The 16,952-nt window shown below is 37.0% G+C and overlaps 2 protein-coding genes, 1 long non-coding RNA gene and 2 other non-coding genes across 6 annotated transcripts in view; 2 read left to right on the forward strand and 3 right to left on the reverse strand.

The window, feature by feature from the left end:
• Window positions 1–1,767: 1,767 nt before the first annotated feature.
• On the forward strand, window positions 1,768–9,372 carry gtf2f2a (general transcription factor IIF, polypeptide 2a). Of its 2 annotated transcripts, XM_030128981.1 has the most exons (9): window positions 1,768–1,907; window positions 2,404–2,477; window positions 2,722–2,746; window positions 3,034–3,172; window positions 4,474–4,527; window positions 7,331–7,412; window positions 7,966–8,065; window positions 8,378–8,521; window positions 8,930–9,372. In XM_030128981.1, exons 1-9 carry the CDS (start codon window positions 1,842–1,844, stop codon window positions 9,050–9,052), a joined length of 807 nt encoding a protein of 268 aa, XP_029984841.1. In that variant the 5' UTR covers window positions 1,768–1,841; the 3' UTR covers window positions 9,053–9,372. The 2 variants fall into 2 exon arrangements, with proteins under 2 accessions (XP_029984841.1, XP_029984848.1); XM_030128988.1 differs by lacking the exon at window positions 4,474–4,527.
• Window positions 9,170–11,676, reverse strand: LOC115415428 (uncharacterized). The gene is made up of 4 exons (XR_003934813.1): window positions 11,547–11,676; window positions 10,749–10,925; window positions 10,411–10,486; window positions 9,170–10,048 (listed from the first exon to the last, which is right to left on the reverse strand). It is a non-coding gene; the product is annotated as an uncharacterized LOC115415428 (long non-coding RNA).
• On the reverse strand, window positions 10,245–10,376 carry LOC115417316 (small nucleolar RNA SNORA31). The gene has a single exon (XR_003935113.1). It is a non-coding gene; the product is annotated as a small nucleolar RNA SNORA31 (small nucleolar RNA).
• Window positions 10,555–10,688, reverse strand: LOC115417317 (small nucleolar RNA SNORA31). The gene has a single exon (XR_003935114.1). It is a non-coding gene; the product is annotated as a small nucleolar RNA SNORA31 (small nucleolar RNA).
• A 2,630-nt stretch (window positions 11,677–14,306) lies between the features above and the next one.
• LOC115412643 (protein TANC1-like) overlaps window positions 14,307–16,952 on the forward strand; it is a 54,326-nt gene continuing 51,680 nt past the window's right edge. The window contains exons 1-3 of the mRNA XM_030125259.1: window positions 14,307–14,395; window positions 14,558–14,685; window positions 16,073–16,270. Coding sequence (XP_029981119.1) covers window positions 14,610–14,685; window positions 16,073–16,270 — 274 coding nt within the window. The 5' untranslated portion in view covers window positions 14,307–14,395; window positions 14,558–14,609. The remainder of the gene's footprint in view (window positions 14,396–14,557; window positions 14,686–16,072; window positions 16,271–16,952) is intronic.

The following is a 16,952-nucleotide window of genomic DNA, read 5'->3' on the forward strand; positions in this document are numbered from 1 at the left end:
ATATACACAACAAAGTCATGTTAAACAGGGGTTGGTGTCTGGTTATGACTTAAGAGCAAATAACTAATTATTACTGGATATTTGTAGGACTTTGATACGACCAAGTGTAGACTGTAGGTGTATGGGAAATGGAGGTGATGTCAAGAGTGTTACAGAAAAACTAGACAGACTATGGTTCAGGGCTCCATGACTCAGGACTGGCATTTCGCTTGCCTCATAGCATAATTGCCCAAGTCATATTTTTGGCCAAATTGTGATATCTGTCTAATTTTATTCTCCTAGCACTGCTGATTCATTTTTCCTCATTGGCTATGACCTGAAAAAATATGACTGGCAATTATGCTATGAGGCTAATGATTTTCAAAATAACTCCCGGTAATGCACCAGTCTATCTACATTCTACATTCAAAATCTGTGTGATTGCTGGTGATACAGAGCAATGAAAAGGTAAAGACTTTGGGCTTTGGTATGTAATTTATGTTAAACTCAGATGAAAAGCCTGATGGATCAAAGTGTCAACATTACACTTTATCCACCTCTAAATCTGCAAACAGGTTAAACGTTCACAAGGTTTGTATAATTTCCTCCAATATCAGTAGAGGGTCCTACACTCAGAGAGCAAATATGTCTAAAACCATAAAACATATTTTTATTCTTTATTTTAATTCAGTACAATTGAACTGGCACCGGTAATACAATGCCAAGAGATAACATCAGATTGGAAAACAAACACACACTTCAATATGGTGTGAAACAAAATCAACAAATAGTATAAATAATGTTGTAACAATTGTGTCATTTTCAGCACTTTCCTTTAAATTATTCACTCTCCACTGCCTTTCACATGGCTTTGGTGAAATCAAATTTTACAAAGTTATCCAGAGTATACTATTGTTTTTTCATTATATCATGTTATTGTTCTGAACATTATTCTGACATTTGGTGACACAATAAAAACAGATCTGCAACCTTATTATGGGTTCCAAACATAAGTTGGAGAAATACAGAATGTCAATTTCATATTAAACATAAACTGGTTATTTTTTTCTGTAAAATCTAAAATATGGTACTGATGAAATATGATATTAATTACATTTTCTTTATCACCTGATAAAACAACAGAGGCGTTTGGTTGAATTAGGTACAAATATGGGCCAATTATTATGAGGGATCATGTCCCTAGATATTCCCTATACCTAGTGTTTGTACTTACGGAGCCAAACAGTTTACTGCCATATGCAAAAGAATTAACAGCCTGGAGGACTGACAGTGTTTAACCTAGCTCTGAAACAAGCAGAGATTATTGATGGAAATATAGATAAATCAGGAAACAAATATGAAAGTGTGGTGCAATTAATGCGCATGCATTCAAAAGGAGAGGCAGATCAGTGAAAGTTGTTTTTCTTATCAAGATATGAGGGCACTAGATTTAATCAACCACTTATTTAAGTAGAAAAAGGAGTAACAGGTTTATTATGAAATTTATGGAATGCAGAGTGGAGCAATTAATAATGAGTTATAGTATGCATGACTATGAAAGCTTTATCTTGCTTGATAGGTTACATGGTTCAGGACGAGGATAGGGCCTGCTGAAGGGTTGTCTTTGATTTCGCAATTATACGAAATTTTATTTAGTAAGATACGCCTTGCTGCTTCACACTCCAGTCCAGTAAGCGGCGGTATACAAATAAACACTTTGGGTGCAACTCGCCAATGTAAACAAAGAGAAAAATTATTGCGCGTTTAGGCCTTTTTGGCCCGTAGAGCCCCCGTACCGGAGTCAATTTTTTTAAGCATTCGTGTCGTACCGGGTTGAAGTCTCTTGAGCATCATTTCTAAAAATGTCAGAAAAAGGGGAGTTGGATTTAACTGGTGTCAAGCAAAACACCGGTGTGTGGCTTGTAAAGGTATGTTTATGTCCTTAATATGAGCAGTGTTTTTGATGGTTCGGTTAAAAACATAAACATAGCTAATCCTCGTGTAGCTTAGCATTTCCATTCTGCGAATGAGAGAACTACGCTAACTTTAGCTAGGCTAATGAAAGAATTAGACTTACTTAAACTATGTAGATATTCAGCATGAAATCTATGTGTTGTGTTTTGTCTGTTTAACCACACTAAAAATTGTGATTAGAGTTGCACGAGTTAAAGCTTAGGCATGTATTTACCTACTGCAAATACGCTTTTGCCAGTTGGCGATTGTTTAAGAGCTAATAAAAGAGCTCACTGACAGAAGATCAATCATCATTAATTGCAAGTTATGGTGTTATCAAAATCTACGATGCAGACATCCATAAACTGCATAACTTCTTGTATATGTAATGTGCGGTGATAGTGTGAGTGTTATTGTTAGGCTGTCAACAGGATCGAAACTAACCAGACAATTGCTGTACATTTACTGTAGGTTCCCAAATATCTCTCGCAACAATGGGCGAAAGCGACGGGCAGAGGAGAGGTTGGGAAAATCCGAATCTGCAAGTATGTGAAACAATAAGCCAGTCAGTCTACATTTTGCTGAATTTTTGGAATTGTGTATTAATTCATCTAAACCGTATCCATAAAATACCTTCCTAACTATACATCGCAAAAGAAGTGAGAACTGTTTGTGAAATTATGCTGCACTATAAGATTTGTTTTGTTATTATAAGTGTTAAATCACTGTGTTCTTCATTGTCCTTGCCAATTAGTTAATTCTATTTATGCTCTTGTTTTTACTTCCAAGGAAAGGAAACCAGGGAAAAGCAGAGGTAAGTGGAGTGTGGTGGACATCTACAACTTGTACGCAATATTGATTTTAGACACCTCAGAAACATTACTGCGTTCTCCTTTTGTTCATTTTTCTTTACTTTTAGTCTAAATATTTGTTGTTTCTGTTAAATGGATTTCATCAGCGAGTCAAACCAGCAAATATTCGCCTTTGGAAGAAGTTTATTTTGGTAGATTTTTGCTTAAGTAATTTGAGAAGCAACAATGTTCTTTTGATACTTTTATGACTGGAAAGGTGACATGAACATGACACTGCTGTTTTTTTTAGGTGTCCTTCACATTGAATGAAGAGCTGACTGTCATTGAGGGTATAGATGATAAGACGGTATCTGCGCCTCGTGAGCACCCATTCACCATGCAGACAGTAGGAGGTCAGACGCTGGCGGTGTACACAGAGACTTCATCAGGTGGGCATCTGTTTCTTTTTTTCAGCCTGGTAAGAGGGTAAGAAATGTCTGACTGCCTCTACCGAAAAACGAGGCTCTGTATCTGCAGTAGGGCTGCAACTAACAATGATTTCCATTACCACTTAATCTGCCAATTATTTCTTTGATTAATCGATTGTTTTCTACGAAAGAATGGTGACAAAGGCCTATGAAATTCTTATAACCTAAAGTGACATCTGAAGAATGTTTTTTTTCCCAACCAGTTTCAGCAATACACATACTAAACAGATTTATTTGGCTCCTACGATTGGCAAACTGTCATATTTAAGAAGCAAGGGACAACTATCAAAATAGTTAATACTGTTTTTACAATCGATTAATGGATTTAACCTGCAGCTGTACACATATTTAACACTTAGTGTTATGTGCTGCTCAGGCTGGGCACAGTGGGCAGTTTGGTAAAAAACACACAGAGAGCCTCTGTGTGGTATAGGCACTCATCCTGCCTCCATGTTCTTTGTGGACCTTTTTTGCCATCATTAATGTTTTTCCCTTTGCTTGACCTGCTTGTCTGCGTGGTGTGAGCTCTCAGTACCTTTTTCCAAGAGTGGGAGATTGTCCAAAGTCCTGTCAGAGGATGTACAAGAAATGGACATTGTGGGTTAACACTCACTGGAAAACAGAGAGCTGGCTTCTTGGAAATTTGGCTTCATCCAATCTGATCTGTGCTTTTGTCTTGTGTATAATTTATCATTCATCTGTTTGTGGTTTCACGTTCTCAGTCCAATGTGGGTATTCGATCAGGCACCATGGCCCAATTTTGTATTTGTTTAACATAGAGTAGTAGACCACTATCAACACAAATCACGCTGAATTTGGAGTTGATTTAATTTGTGCATGGGTTTGTGTGTTTTGTTTTTCTGCCAGTGTTGTTGTGTTATTTGATGGTGAGCTTGCCCTGCTGGGCTCACATTGGGATGCCTTATTACATATGAGAGTGTTTATTTATTTCAGGGCTGCACAGGAAAAAAATGCATTTTCTTATCTTAGATATAAATTCTATGAGCAGCCTTGCAGCAGATGTGCCCGGAGTGTGATCTTTGCTGGCTTTATTGAGAAGGCATGCTTGCTTTGCTCATGTGCACGCTTGTGTGCTACTCAATGATGGAGTAGACTGAATATGCTAAGAAGATTTTTGTGATTAATTATTTTGGTGTGCAACTAAATACTCTGGGTGTGGTTCTTATTGTTCGATCCCCTCCTTCCTCAATCTTCCATCCCTTGTATTGTCATTTTTACCATCCCTCCCTCCATTCCTGTAGGCCAGTCAGAAGAGAGATCTGATGGCAGCAGCTCAGGTTCGGGGGCAGGTCCAGGTGAGTCCTCCGTTCTCAAGCAAGTGGTAAAGGTGCATCCCTGGGAATCTGACACAATAAGTGTCTGCTTTTGATCAAACCAGAAGGCGTGTGCTTTGGCACCCACCGTCCTCATACAGGTGGTCCACTTAGCCCTGATGCTTAATTAGGACCTCTTCTGTCTCTTTGAGGACACTCGACATTTTCTTGTCAAGCTTATAACATGGCTTGTGAATGAAAGTGGGGTGAGATTTACACTATGGTTTGACGTGTTTGTGGTGTTAGAGGTAATGGTCACTGGTAATGTGGTGGTGGTACACTTGACAAATTTGTGGCATTTCTTGATAAAAGTGTTTCTTTTAAAGTCCTCATGGCATTGAATTGAACGTTAAAGTGTTTTTTTTTTTTGGTTTTTTTTTAATATATGTATGTCTTGTACTGTACAGTGACTACAAGTTGTTTTGAAGATATTTTTTAAGGGGTAGGGTGAGATCAAGCAAAAATGAACATCAGTGCCAAAAATAAAAGTTTCACCTTTCGTTTCTCAAATAGGCTAATTTTTTAAACGATGGAACTGTTTACAGAATTTTAGTATCACTTGTAGAAAAAATATATATAAAGATATAATCCATATAAAATGAAACCTAAAAAGGACTAAAATATGTAAATGCACTATTAACTTTAATAATAATATTTTTTCTTGTTTGTAGAAGTGATATTTTAAGTCTGTGAATCTGTAGGAACTACTTATTCAACAATACAAAAATATAGAAAGGTTATGTACACTCAAATTATTTGTAAAATATGCTCTGCTATTTGCTGTATATATCACTTCAGTTGTAATGTGTATGTTAAATAAAAGTTTATTAGCATATTTGTAGTGTTTTAGTTCCACCAGTCTTTTATTCTGATACTGAACAGTGACAAACTGCTGTCCCCATGTTTTAACATATTTATGTTCATAAAAACTTATCATTTAAACATTTTTATCCAATACTGATCACAGTTGTATACTGAGCAAAAATATAAACACACAACGTACAGTATTTGTGTAACTCAAGACGCGCGGCCCAAAATGAGCTCATGATATTTTATAATTGGTAGACATGATTAATTCTCTTGACTTATGAACAAACTTTTTGTCCATTTCTGTGAGTGAGCACTTGCTCAGTGGTCTAGTGATTCCACCCACGACATATATGTAGCATGTCCAGACGCTGCTCAAACAGCATTAACAGTATTCAGGCCCTCCTTATACTGGGAACAATAAAAGGACACCTCAAAATGTCACATTTCCTCAGATGTCACCGTGCCACAGATGTCACAAATCATGCAGGAATGGTTCCGGATAATATCCCATAGCTCTGTGTGGCTCTCAAAGAGGAGTAGAATAACATTCCGCGGGCCACAATTGACAATTTTGTCAACTTGATGAGAAGACAGTGTGTTGCTCTACACGAAGCCAATGGTGGACACATGAGATATGGAGTTGTGATTTCTTTCAACCGGCCCCCACCGTGTCCACGTGAATGTCCCTGAATGCCAGACACCACGATCGTTCTAACAGACCGTAATCTGTACCTCATTGATCAACAGAATAAACTGTGTGCAATTTAATATATTTTGCAACACCTATTGCTATTAAAAAGTTAAACTGTCACATGGTGCATTTGTATTTTTGCTCAGTGTAGTTTAACATCATAGCTAAAGCCCTATGGTTCATTTAATATAAATTTTTTATGAAAACAGCATGTTTGGTACATTTGCGTAAAAGTGAAAAAATTTTCATTGAGTCCCTGTGTCATGCAGCAGTAATTTGAGTATTTTGACCCCAAAATTTTATTTCTGTAAATTGTAAAATGTGATGTGAAAGGACATACTGAGACCTATTCATACATATATTAAACATGGAAATAAGTTATTTAGTTTTCAACACAGAGCTTATTGAACATGAAATATGTCCCCGTTTGATCTGGCCTGGGAGTGGTAGTTTTGATGACTAATTTTCCAGTGAAACGGTTTCTCAAGGTGTCCCCTGCAGATCTGTGAGCTAGTACTTATGGGTCATCACTTGGTATTTAAGGATCATTGCTCAACAGCAATTGGAGCAGATTGGGCTTTTTGGTCATTAGGGGGGGATTCTCCAGTAAATTATTAACACAAGATATAATTTAAATGAGAATGTAAGAAAATTAAAATAAAAAAAAAAAAAAAATCTATATTCTCTATATACATTCACAGTATCAACTTACACAATTATAGTGCATTTTTTTCCTACTGCATATTGTATACAATAGTGGATGTATATCATAGGATTGCAAGTTTTTTCTTTTTTTCTGTTTTTGTCACCCAACAAATGTGTAATGCAGTTGTGTTGAAAATGATGTCTTCCTGGAGATTTTTTCATAAACACAGTGGTTAACTCTAGAATGAGTTTAGAAGCGAATCTTGACAGATACCTTGTTTTTGCTAACAAACTGAGAACATGTTTGTTTTTTGGCAGACTGAAGTTATAACTGGATCAGTGAAACTGGATTTGCTCAGTTTAATGTCATTGTAACCTTGCTTCGGGTATGAGTGTTCTTGTATCTGAATCACTAAAGAAATGGATAGAAATAAGAAGAGCGAGAATCGATTTCTGTTTGAGTTATATTGAATAATTTTGATTTGCTGTGGTTTGGTTTAATACTTGCAGTGTGTCTTCTTTAACTTATAATAACACAATGTCCTTGCATTTTATAATAAACATGGGCTGAAAGTGCACTGCAACATAAGAGATTTACAGTTTCTACTGAAGAGTTAATCACTACTTCTCTTTTTTCAGATAAAATAGCCTTGGAGGGCATGGTTGTGCAAAGAGCAGAGTGTAGACCTGCTGTGAGTGAAAGCTATATGAGGCTGAAGAGGTGAGCAGTTTCTGAAAATGTGCACATTTTAACAACCATTTGCAGGGTGACTGAACCAATGTGGATTATGCCAAAGTGAAATCATATTTTTATAAATTGGATGATGCCATAATTATGAGGCAGATTTAGTAACACAGGCAGTTACATAGCTCGTTAGAGCTTTTCTTGTGATCAGAGAAGTAGAGTTGAGGAAAGATGTTTTTAACCTGCTGACGGTTTTGGCTGAAAAACAGCCAAAAACAGCTGATCAGGCTGGGAAACTTTTCAAGTTAAAATTTCCTGATCAGCTGTTTTTACACACATCACACCAGGATGCGTTTGACAGCTCTGATGAAGGCTGAAGCTACAGTTGAAACCATTAGCAGGTAAAAACATCTTTCCTCAACTCTACATATCTGTGCACAAGAAAACCTGTAACGAACATTTGGAATGGAAGACATGATGAACCTAATCAATCAGTTACATAGCTGTTGAAGTGTTTTGCATTACGTCACACTGGCATTTCTTTTAGATCATTCTGTGTATATACAGTACACTTCTCTTTATGTAACAGGTTACAGATTGAAGAGTCCTCAAAGCCTATCAGGTTGTCACAACAGCTGGATAAAGCAGTCACCAGCAACTACAAACCTGTCGCTAACCATGCCAACAATGTAAGTAAACTGTCCCATAGTGGAGCGCCATGTTTGAGTGACTGAAGTTGTGTTTCATACAGTACACATCCTTCTGTAAATCAACTAAAATGAATATAATTGGTAATCAAAGTGTTTGATGACTAGAATGAAACCATATGACGACTGGATAGAAGGCAAAAATCACATTCAAGGAGTTTTCACTGCAAGATGTTTGGTATAAATCAGATGTTCCTTGTACTAAACAAGGCCAAACATGCAAATTTACAGGAATGGCTCCATGTGGTACATGTCTGTCATAACTGACCTCCATTTGGGTACTTTTCACTACAGCTCGAGTACGAGAGGAAAAAGAAGGAGGAGGGCAAGAGAGCGCGAGCAGAGAAGCAGCAGGTGTTGGACATGTTGTTTTCTGCTTTTGAAAAGCACCAGTACTACAACATCAAAGACCTGGTGGATATCACGAAACAGCCTGTGGTAAGACTAAAGGGCGGTAATGGGCTTTGGCTTTACTGCTGTAATTACTTATGCCAGACAGAAAGAAAGTACTGGCCTAATGATTCACATTTGCAATGAGAATTTTAAATGTAGCCAAGAGCACAAAATTAGACTGACTCTGCTCACTAAACACTAAAAAGACAATTAGATCTGGGTCATTTAGACCCAGTTGGCCCGTGGCTGGCAATCAGACATGATCTCAGTAACAGAAAATCCAGCATGTCTTTTGCCTACAATAAATGTGCCATTTTCAGAGGTTTTCCCATCATCAAACATATACATGGAAAGGAGATGACATTAGTTAAACCAATTTTACAGCATGTTTTACAGTGTCAGATATAATGTACAGCATATTCATCTTTTCTCATGGTTTTTACCCTCTCCTAGATTTATTTAAAGGAAATCTTGCGTGACATAGGCATCTACAATGTGAAGGGAACACACAAGAACACCTGGGAGCTAAAGCCTGAGTATCGACATTACCAAGGGGAGGAAAAGACTGATGATTGAGTTTCCAACACTCAACACTCAAGGCCAATGCAACCCCAGCTCTTTTGTCGGAGGTACCTATCTAGACTTGGCTTTGGTTGGATCTTTGAGATCTTACCTGATTTTTGGTTTTATTAAATCAGGCCTCAAAACACACTGGATGTCAAGATCGGGTCGAATTTTACAGAGAAGCATTTGTACCTTTGGTTTTAGTCTCAAATCTGAAGTATCCTCTAGGTAAAGTAGAAGCTTCAGAACTGAATTAGTCATCCTGTTCAGAGGCATAGACATGGTATTCTGTAATGCAAGAGTTAAATTTATGAACAACTCGTTCTTTAATTTTTTTTAAAGTATTTCTTGAAGCAGAGTGTCTAGAGGGTTGATTTGATTAGGGCAACTCAAATCTAATGTGCATTTCACACACAGGTGGTTATGTTAAGTTTTAACTTTAGACAATTGCTCCCATTGCTGTAATTCTTCCCCTTGTTTCAGGTGTCCTCAATGACCCATTTCATGCCATTTTTAAGATGTTTTACATTGGTTTATATGTAATAAATTTGTTTTAAAAGAATACTGGACCATCAGCTTTTTCTTCCAACTTTCTACAAAAGTTTGTTCATGTAAATATTCTTCAAAAATATCCACATCAAGTTATATGTACAGATTAATACAAGGTACCAGAATCAGTTCATCTGCTTTAAATTTTACAGATTAAACTGCAGTATTTGGTTGGCTCTGGTCCTACTCATCCTGGCAGTAATACAGCAAATTTTTGGCTACAGAGGTGGCTGTACTGTCTGCAATTGCTCCATTGTCCAGGAGACAGAAGTTGCAAAATGATTAAAACATTCAAGACTCATCACCGGAAACTCTCCGCTTTATTTTAGGTTTTAACACAGTGGATACATGATTTGATGTACTATTTACAAGGCAAACTCCTGTCAAAGGATTAACAACCAGAGACAAGTTGAATCCATACAGGCAACTCCAGTTGGTGGACCGAGTACTGTCAGTCATCTACAAAACAAACAAAAAAAAATAATATGAATGAGTGAACTCCACAATGATGTTACATTATGCTTCAGAATCTGAAACATTTATTTCTACATCAAAATGACAGCGTAATGAGGTGTGCTTGGATCGCAGTTCAATGTGCTAATTAATGTAGCCTTGAATACAAGAGCAGTATACAGTCATCTTTATGAGATATGGAGCATGTATTCCTCATTTCAATCTGTACTGCTATAGAGCCAAGCAGTCAGAAAGCGCAAGGAAGGTTAAATTTAGCATCTCTGTGCAAACCAGAAGCCAAGGATGTCTGCTTCAGGTCTATCAGTGGATGCAAATGAAGTCTTAACAAAGATGAGACAGGTGCGTACCTAGTAGGCAGAACTTTTAAGATTAGTCTTGAGTGTGAAGCCCAGCTGCCACGGGTTCGTCTGAAACTTGGAGAGACTGAAAAAAAGGGAGACATGTAAAGTTTTCTTACAGACTTTGTATTTTGAAGTATTTTCAACTTTCTAATTTGTCCTCCCCTCTTCAATCTGAGACGCCACAGAAGAGGCGTGCAGAAAGCGCAGGGACATTTAATATTGCATCTGAAATATTAAAACCCAGGACATCCTACAGCAGGGAGCCCAGGCTGTCAAAGATGCTGCATGTCAGGTTTGAAGGCTCTAACTTTAACATTTTCTGGAGAAAGTAGAACTTCACATACATCTTCACACATGGCAGAGCAGGTGTTGGAAGCCCTCTCTCAGACTCATGGCTTCAAGTAATTGTGTTGTTGTAACAGACTGTTTACAGCAGCATCACAGAGATGCTCTGTTCAAATACAGCCATCATCCTCCATCTGGTTCACACAGATGTCCAACAAACGCTCCTTCTTCCTCATCTAGGAGAAGAACAGAGACAGGGGAAGGGTTATTTAAGAAAGCAGACATCCTGTTCATTTCAGTTACTAAATGTTTTGATGTAAATAACAAGGGCTTAACAGCTGCATTTATGTTCAACGAATGCATTTTAGTGCTTTACGTTACCGAAAAGTTAGCCTAAATACATATAAAAACTACACGTTTAATTATCCCCGACAACCAGATGTTACACCAAGTTAACAGACGGAATGATAACGCTGCCAGATGACATTCACTAATATTACGATACTAAACCTTTATTCAAAACATTTCCAGTTGAAAATGAATGACTTAGCATTAGCATGATGCAACTGGAGAAGCGCGTGGCAGCAATAGGACACTTCCGGTCGATGCTATGCTAAAACTTTACATAGCGATAGACAAAACAAACAAACAAAAAAACACACGAATGTTTCTGAGTCGTAAGTTTGCTTAAAATGTTCTGCCATGCACTTTTCTTAGACGCATGTTATATGGGGTGATTCATGTGGTGTACAAATGGCACTAATTCACACGTGTTCACTGTTTAATGACCTTTAAACACTCATTTCAGCTGGTACTTTAGTTTAGCAGATAGCGCAAGATATAATGTAGTTACTTACAGAAGTCCATGGCTTTGAGTATTATAAAGAGACTGAGGTTTAGGTGTTAGCGAAGACTTTCCCTGTTTCTTCGAGTGAGAAGAAAAGACCGAGAAGTGACGAAGGCTCACTTTAAATAGGTCACACAGAGGTTCTCGCTTTCGCCCCCTAGTGGACACAAAGGGAAATGTAGTGTGGCGTTGTCATCTAGTGGACACAGTCTGCAACGACTTCTGTCTACCGAAACAAATACTAATAGTTTATGTGACCCCGTGTTAGCCCTAATTCTTTTCTACTACACTTGTTTTGTTTTGTTTTGTTTTTTTTTTGGTTAGTTTGTTTTTGCTTTTTTACGACGGCGTATTAGGGCCACATAAAAAAAAAAACCGCTTGTCACCACGAGAATAAAGTCGTTAACGAGAATAAAGTCGTAGTTTAAAAAAAAAAAGTCATTATTCAACGAGAATAAAGTCGCTAATTAATGAGAATTAAGTCGTTAATTAATGAGAATAAAGTCATTATTTAACCCTTTCATGCATGAATTATAAGAGCCTTAGTTGAGTTTTATTCCTGAGTGTTTTTATTCCTCTTTAGGCATGAAAAAAACAATGCGATTGAAATTTTTTTTATAAACCTATTTTTCATGGAGTTAAAAAAATGTCCACTCAGCTGGACACCAATTTTTGAAGCAAAAAAAAAACAACAACATGTATTTAAAACCCATCATCAGAAAGTGGAAAAACTGTGTGAAAACTATGAAATAAAAACATTTTTCATGCAGCTAACCTGATGTTTTCTCACATTTTAACATACTTCAATACTACTGTAGTTATTACTAACTTCATGCAGACAATATGCAAAAAAAAAAAAAAAAAAAAAAACCAACCTTTTTGATTAAGAAAACTGTTGATTACAGTCTAATAACAATTAGCAATTGATTTAACACGTTACTGCAGATCAGGTTTATCAACCTGATCTGCAAAGTTACAGTAATGGTATGAATTACAATGTATTATGGGATGGTGCATAAGCGTCCACTGTGTCGGCTGATATGGAACTAAAACAACAAAACCCATGAGTATATAAGAGAAGAGCTGAAGAACTGTCCACTGTAGTGACCAGTATGCATGAAAGGGTTAAAGAGAATAAAGTCGTTAATTAATGAGAATAAAGTCATTATTTAACGAGAATAAAGTCGTACTTTTATGAGATTAAACTCGTAATATTTTGAAAATTCGACAGAGTTTCCGGCTTTACGGCGAAGGCAATAAGCGAAGCAGCAACTTTCCCTTCTGTTGGACTGAAAAACTCACAGGAGAATCCCCCCAGTTTGTTCAGAAACACAGACCCTCTCTGTATAGTTCTCTGGTGTTTCCACTGATAACCCTACAGCTGACCACTGCATCAGTTTCTCCTCCACTACAGAGGCAATTTGCTACAAGTCAGTTCGATTTTTACAACAGACCCAAATGTGTGCAAACTCACTTCAAAGTCCTTAGACTAATGTGTTGATAGAGGACAGACTAATGCAGTGGTTCTCAATCTTTTTGTGTCGGGCCCCCCTCTGGAGGACGAAAAATCTCCAGGCCCCCCCAACCCCAGCAACATTGCAACAGTGGTGCAATTATAACTTTTATTGAAAGAAACATCAATATTGTAACAATACTTTTTGCTTTTCCGTGAATAATTTGCTGTTCAAATTAAAAATAACTGAGATTTTTGCTTGAACAATACAAATAAGCTCAACAAGATTGCTCCGAGACAATATTTTTCCAAATAAAAATTGGAAATGCGCAATTATCTTACAACTATGACAATAAAGTTACTTTTTTTTAGAACAACAAACAAATTTTGGTAATAAAGATGAACATTTTAACAATATCAGTGGCTGCAATGAGCCTGTTTCCATTGCACATCTCAGAACGTTAAAGTGCAAACTGTACAAACTGTGCAAAAGCACAAACATTGCACATTTTTCTTTTCCAGTCCAGTCCTTGTCCATTGTCCAAACCTGAACTCTTTGTCTAGTCTAGTGACAGATCACCATGGCAGTAGATTTGTTTGTTGTACGTCCCTAAAATGAGTTCAGGGCGCTCCAACACTAAAATATTAGTTCCACCTGCTACATGTTCTAACCTGAAGGAGAAAAAAAAAACCAAAAACAACCACCCAGGAGAGATCCCATGCCCCCCCTGGGGGGACCGCCCCACACTTTGAGAAACACTGGACTAATGAAAGCAGAACTTCACAAAATGTTCCAAGTTCTACATTAATGATTAGGTACAACTTCTCGTTATATTATGACTTTATTCTCGAAATATAACGACTTTATTCTCGTTAATTAAGTGAGTTTTTTTTTTTAAACTACAACTTTATTCTCGTGAAATAATGACTTTATTCTCGTAATGACAAGCGTTTTTTTTTTTTTTTTTTCCTTTTCTTTTCTTTTCTTTTTTTTTTTTTTTTTAATGTGGCCCTAATACGCCGTCGTACTTTTTGGACTTCACCATAAATAATAAAATAGCATTAAGTTTATTCTGTAGAAAAATATGAAAAAAACTTTGAGCTTTTCCTTGAAAAAGTTAGTAATAATAATAATAATAATAACAATAATAATTATAGCTTAAAGGTATGTCGTTTGAAATGAATGCACAGGAATATACTATTCTAACCAGAGATTAAAGCCAAAATATTAACGCGTGCACCGAATGTCGCACATAACCCAAACACGCATGTGCACGACGTGCGCGCGCCCCTCTTCATCAGTCTGTGAAGTGACACAGAAGGAGCAGCATCACTTAATTGGGCGTCGATCAACTCCTGAGGATTTAGCTGAAATCATGCAAGCACCAAAGAGGACTTAAGAAAAGGTAAGTACACTTACATTTTTTACCTCCCATGAACGTGTCATGGTCATAAAACATCCACAAATTGAAGCTGGTTTCCTAATAGTGCAATTACAATACTAACACCGAAGTTAATGTTGCCTGAAACAATTCTAGAGTTCCTTATTTAAATGAACATTCGCATAGTCTTCCACAGAGATCAGCAGACGGTGAAGCTCCAGAACAGCCTAGCTTCAGCATGTTTAGAGCTGTGTTTGGAAACAAGAAAGAGGGAAAAGGCAAGACTGGAGGAAAGAAGAACCAGAGATACCCAGGTAAGAGCAAAATGCCCAATCTGAGCAATAAAACTGTGAGTTGGCCCTTCAGGTTACTAATAGTACACTTATGGCCTGATATCTTAACGTTTTTATCAGCATTTACACTATAAGTATTTGTACTACTGTTTGTGGTTCCAGTGATTTATAGTGGGAATGTATTTTTGTTCCATCTCGTATTATTTGAATGCAATGTTCAGGATGTCTCCTCTTGGGTGATTTAAGTGGAGCCAATTCAATTAGCCTAATTCATCAGTGTGTTCTGTCCTTCATGCAGTGCCCCGCTGCTTGCATTTAAAGTGTGTCAGAAGAAGTTAGAGTGGGTTAAGCAAACATCCTGACCTAAAAAATGCTGAATTTCACATCAGTGTATGAGTAGGTTTTAACAAAATCAGGTGAATGTTTGCATTGATTAGATATGTTAAAACTGTCTGCATGTGGTGTAGGTTGGTGAGAAAGGTTTGAAATCAGAGATGACAAGATTCAGGGTGTCATTTTGAAGTAAAGCTGAATGAGATGTTACAGTATTTTGACGATGTAAAGTTGTTAACTTGCAGCAGCACTGAGAAGATTTTAAACTGCGCAGTGAAGAAAGATGAACATAAGTAGAACTCAGTATTAGAGCGACCATGTTGATCATTAATATTTAACAAAGTGCTGCTCTGTGAAGCAAGAACCGAGAGAAAGATGAAGAACTGTGTCAGTCTCATTAAAATGATTTAGAATGTTTACAACACAACGCAAGGGATCTGATCATTTCTACAGATATATCAATGCCTCTCAAATCTCATCATGGAAGATTTAGACGCAGGGATCATAGCTCAGATTTAAGAACAGAAAAACTAAGTATCGGACTGAGAAAGTTTGGATATCTAAACCTGTGTTCTGCTTGAAAAACAAAAAATGAAATGAATTATCGAAATGAATTATGTCACTGAGAAATTTCTGCAATCTAGTGTCTTGAATAAAAACATAAATAAAGTTACTGTAATTAGCTGGCTTAGTGAGTCCACATTATGTTTATTTAATGATGTATAATCAAAGCTAATGGCCACAATGACAACGGACATTCAATTATTTGTATTGATTTTAATTAAAATAAGCGTACTTAATTTACCAAGTGTGATCCCATTGCTTTAAATAGATGTTCATGCATTGCCAACTTTCCATTACCTCATTCTGTAATATGCCTCCAAGACAAGATATGCTCACTCCATCACAGCTGAATGTGACACATATTTAATACTACTCCGTCTGTGTTGTGTTGAAGCCAATACACAGCCACAGTTTCGTTGAATCAATTCAGTCATTAAATCAAACTCTCCGTTCTTCTTCATTTACCTGTATACCTGTTCTTCTTATTACTCTTCGTGTCTTTCCTGAGCAGGTGGGGAGGTGTACACTCCCAGCACCTTGCAGAGGGGTGGGGATGGGCGACCCTCACACTTCCAAGACCAAGACTACAAAGAAAGTCCATCAAAACTGTCGAGACTGACCAAAGGCGTGTCCATTTCCTTGCCATCGTCACCTCTTCTTCCTCGTCAGGCCGACATAGTTCCATCTCATTCCTGCATCAGATTCCCAGGTGGGTTGTAATAACAATACATACAAACATGATTTCAGTGTAATCATCATAAGCTGAAGTGTCGGGGAGTAGCTGTAAAAATAGCTTCCAGTGCTTTCATGGATTTGCCTTTATTAGCAGAGATCGTCTGTGCGTTCAGCTGTTCCATACATGTGACAGCAAATAAAAGAGCATGCAGACGGTGCCTCCAGGGCCCAAAAACATGTGACAGATTGTCACAGTAAATGATTGAACAAGATAACATAAGGCAAGGAACCCTAATGAGGTGGACCAGTTTGACATAGCATGATATTTTAGTTCAATATTTAATATAATATTCATACAGTTTTGATGAAAAATGACTTGTAGTCCTCTTGCAGAAATAAAAAAAGATATGATATAATATATTGCAACTTTTTACATCAATGCTCATGATTTTTTAAGCATTTTTTGTAACTTTTCTGCTTGTGTTTTTTTGTTACCTCAGATTTAGGAACCTTTAGAAGCATGTTTCTCAATCAGTGTCCTCTATTAATATGTTTTGTTTTACATGCAGGACTCTATTTCTGTTTCTGAATTTTTGAGAAGTAAAACTGGTCATATTTTAGTACAAAACATCATGGTTTTTATTTGAGGAAATACTATATTTACTATTCACTAGTTGCTTACTAATTTTATTTAACCTTTATTTAACCATGAAAAA

Source organism: Sphaeramia orbicularis, chromosome 3, assembly GCF_902148855.1.
Source record: "Sphaeramia orbicularis chromosome 3, fSphaOr1.1, whole genome shotgun sequence".
In the NCBI taxonomy this organism is placed as follows: Eukaryota; Metazoa; Chordata; class Actinopteri; order Kurtiformes; family Apogonidae; genus Sphaeramia; species Sphaeramia orbicularis.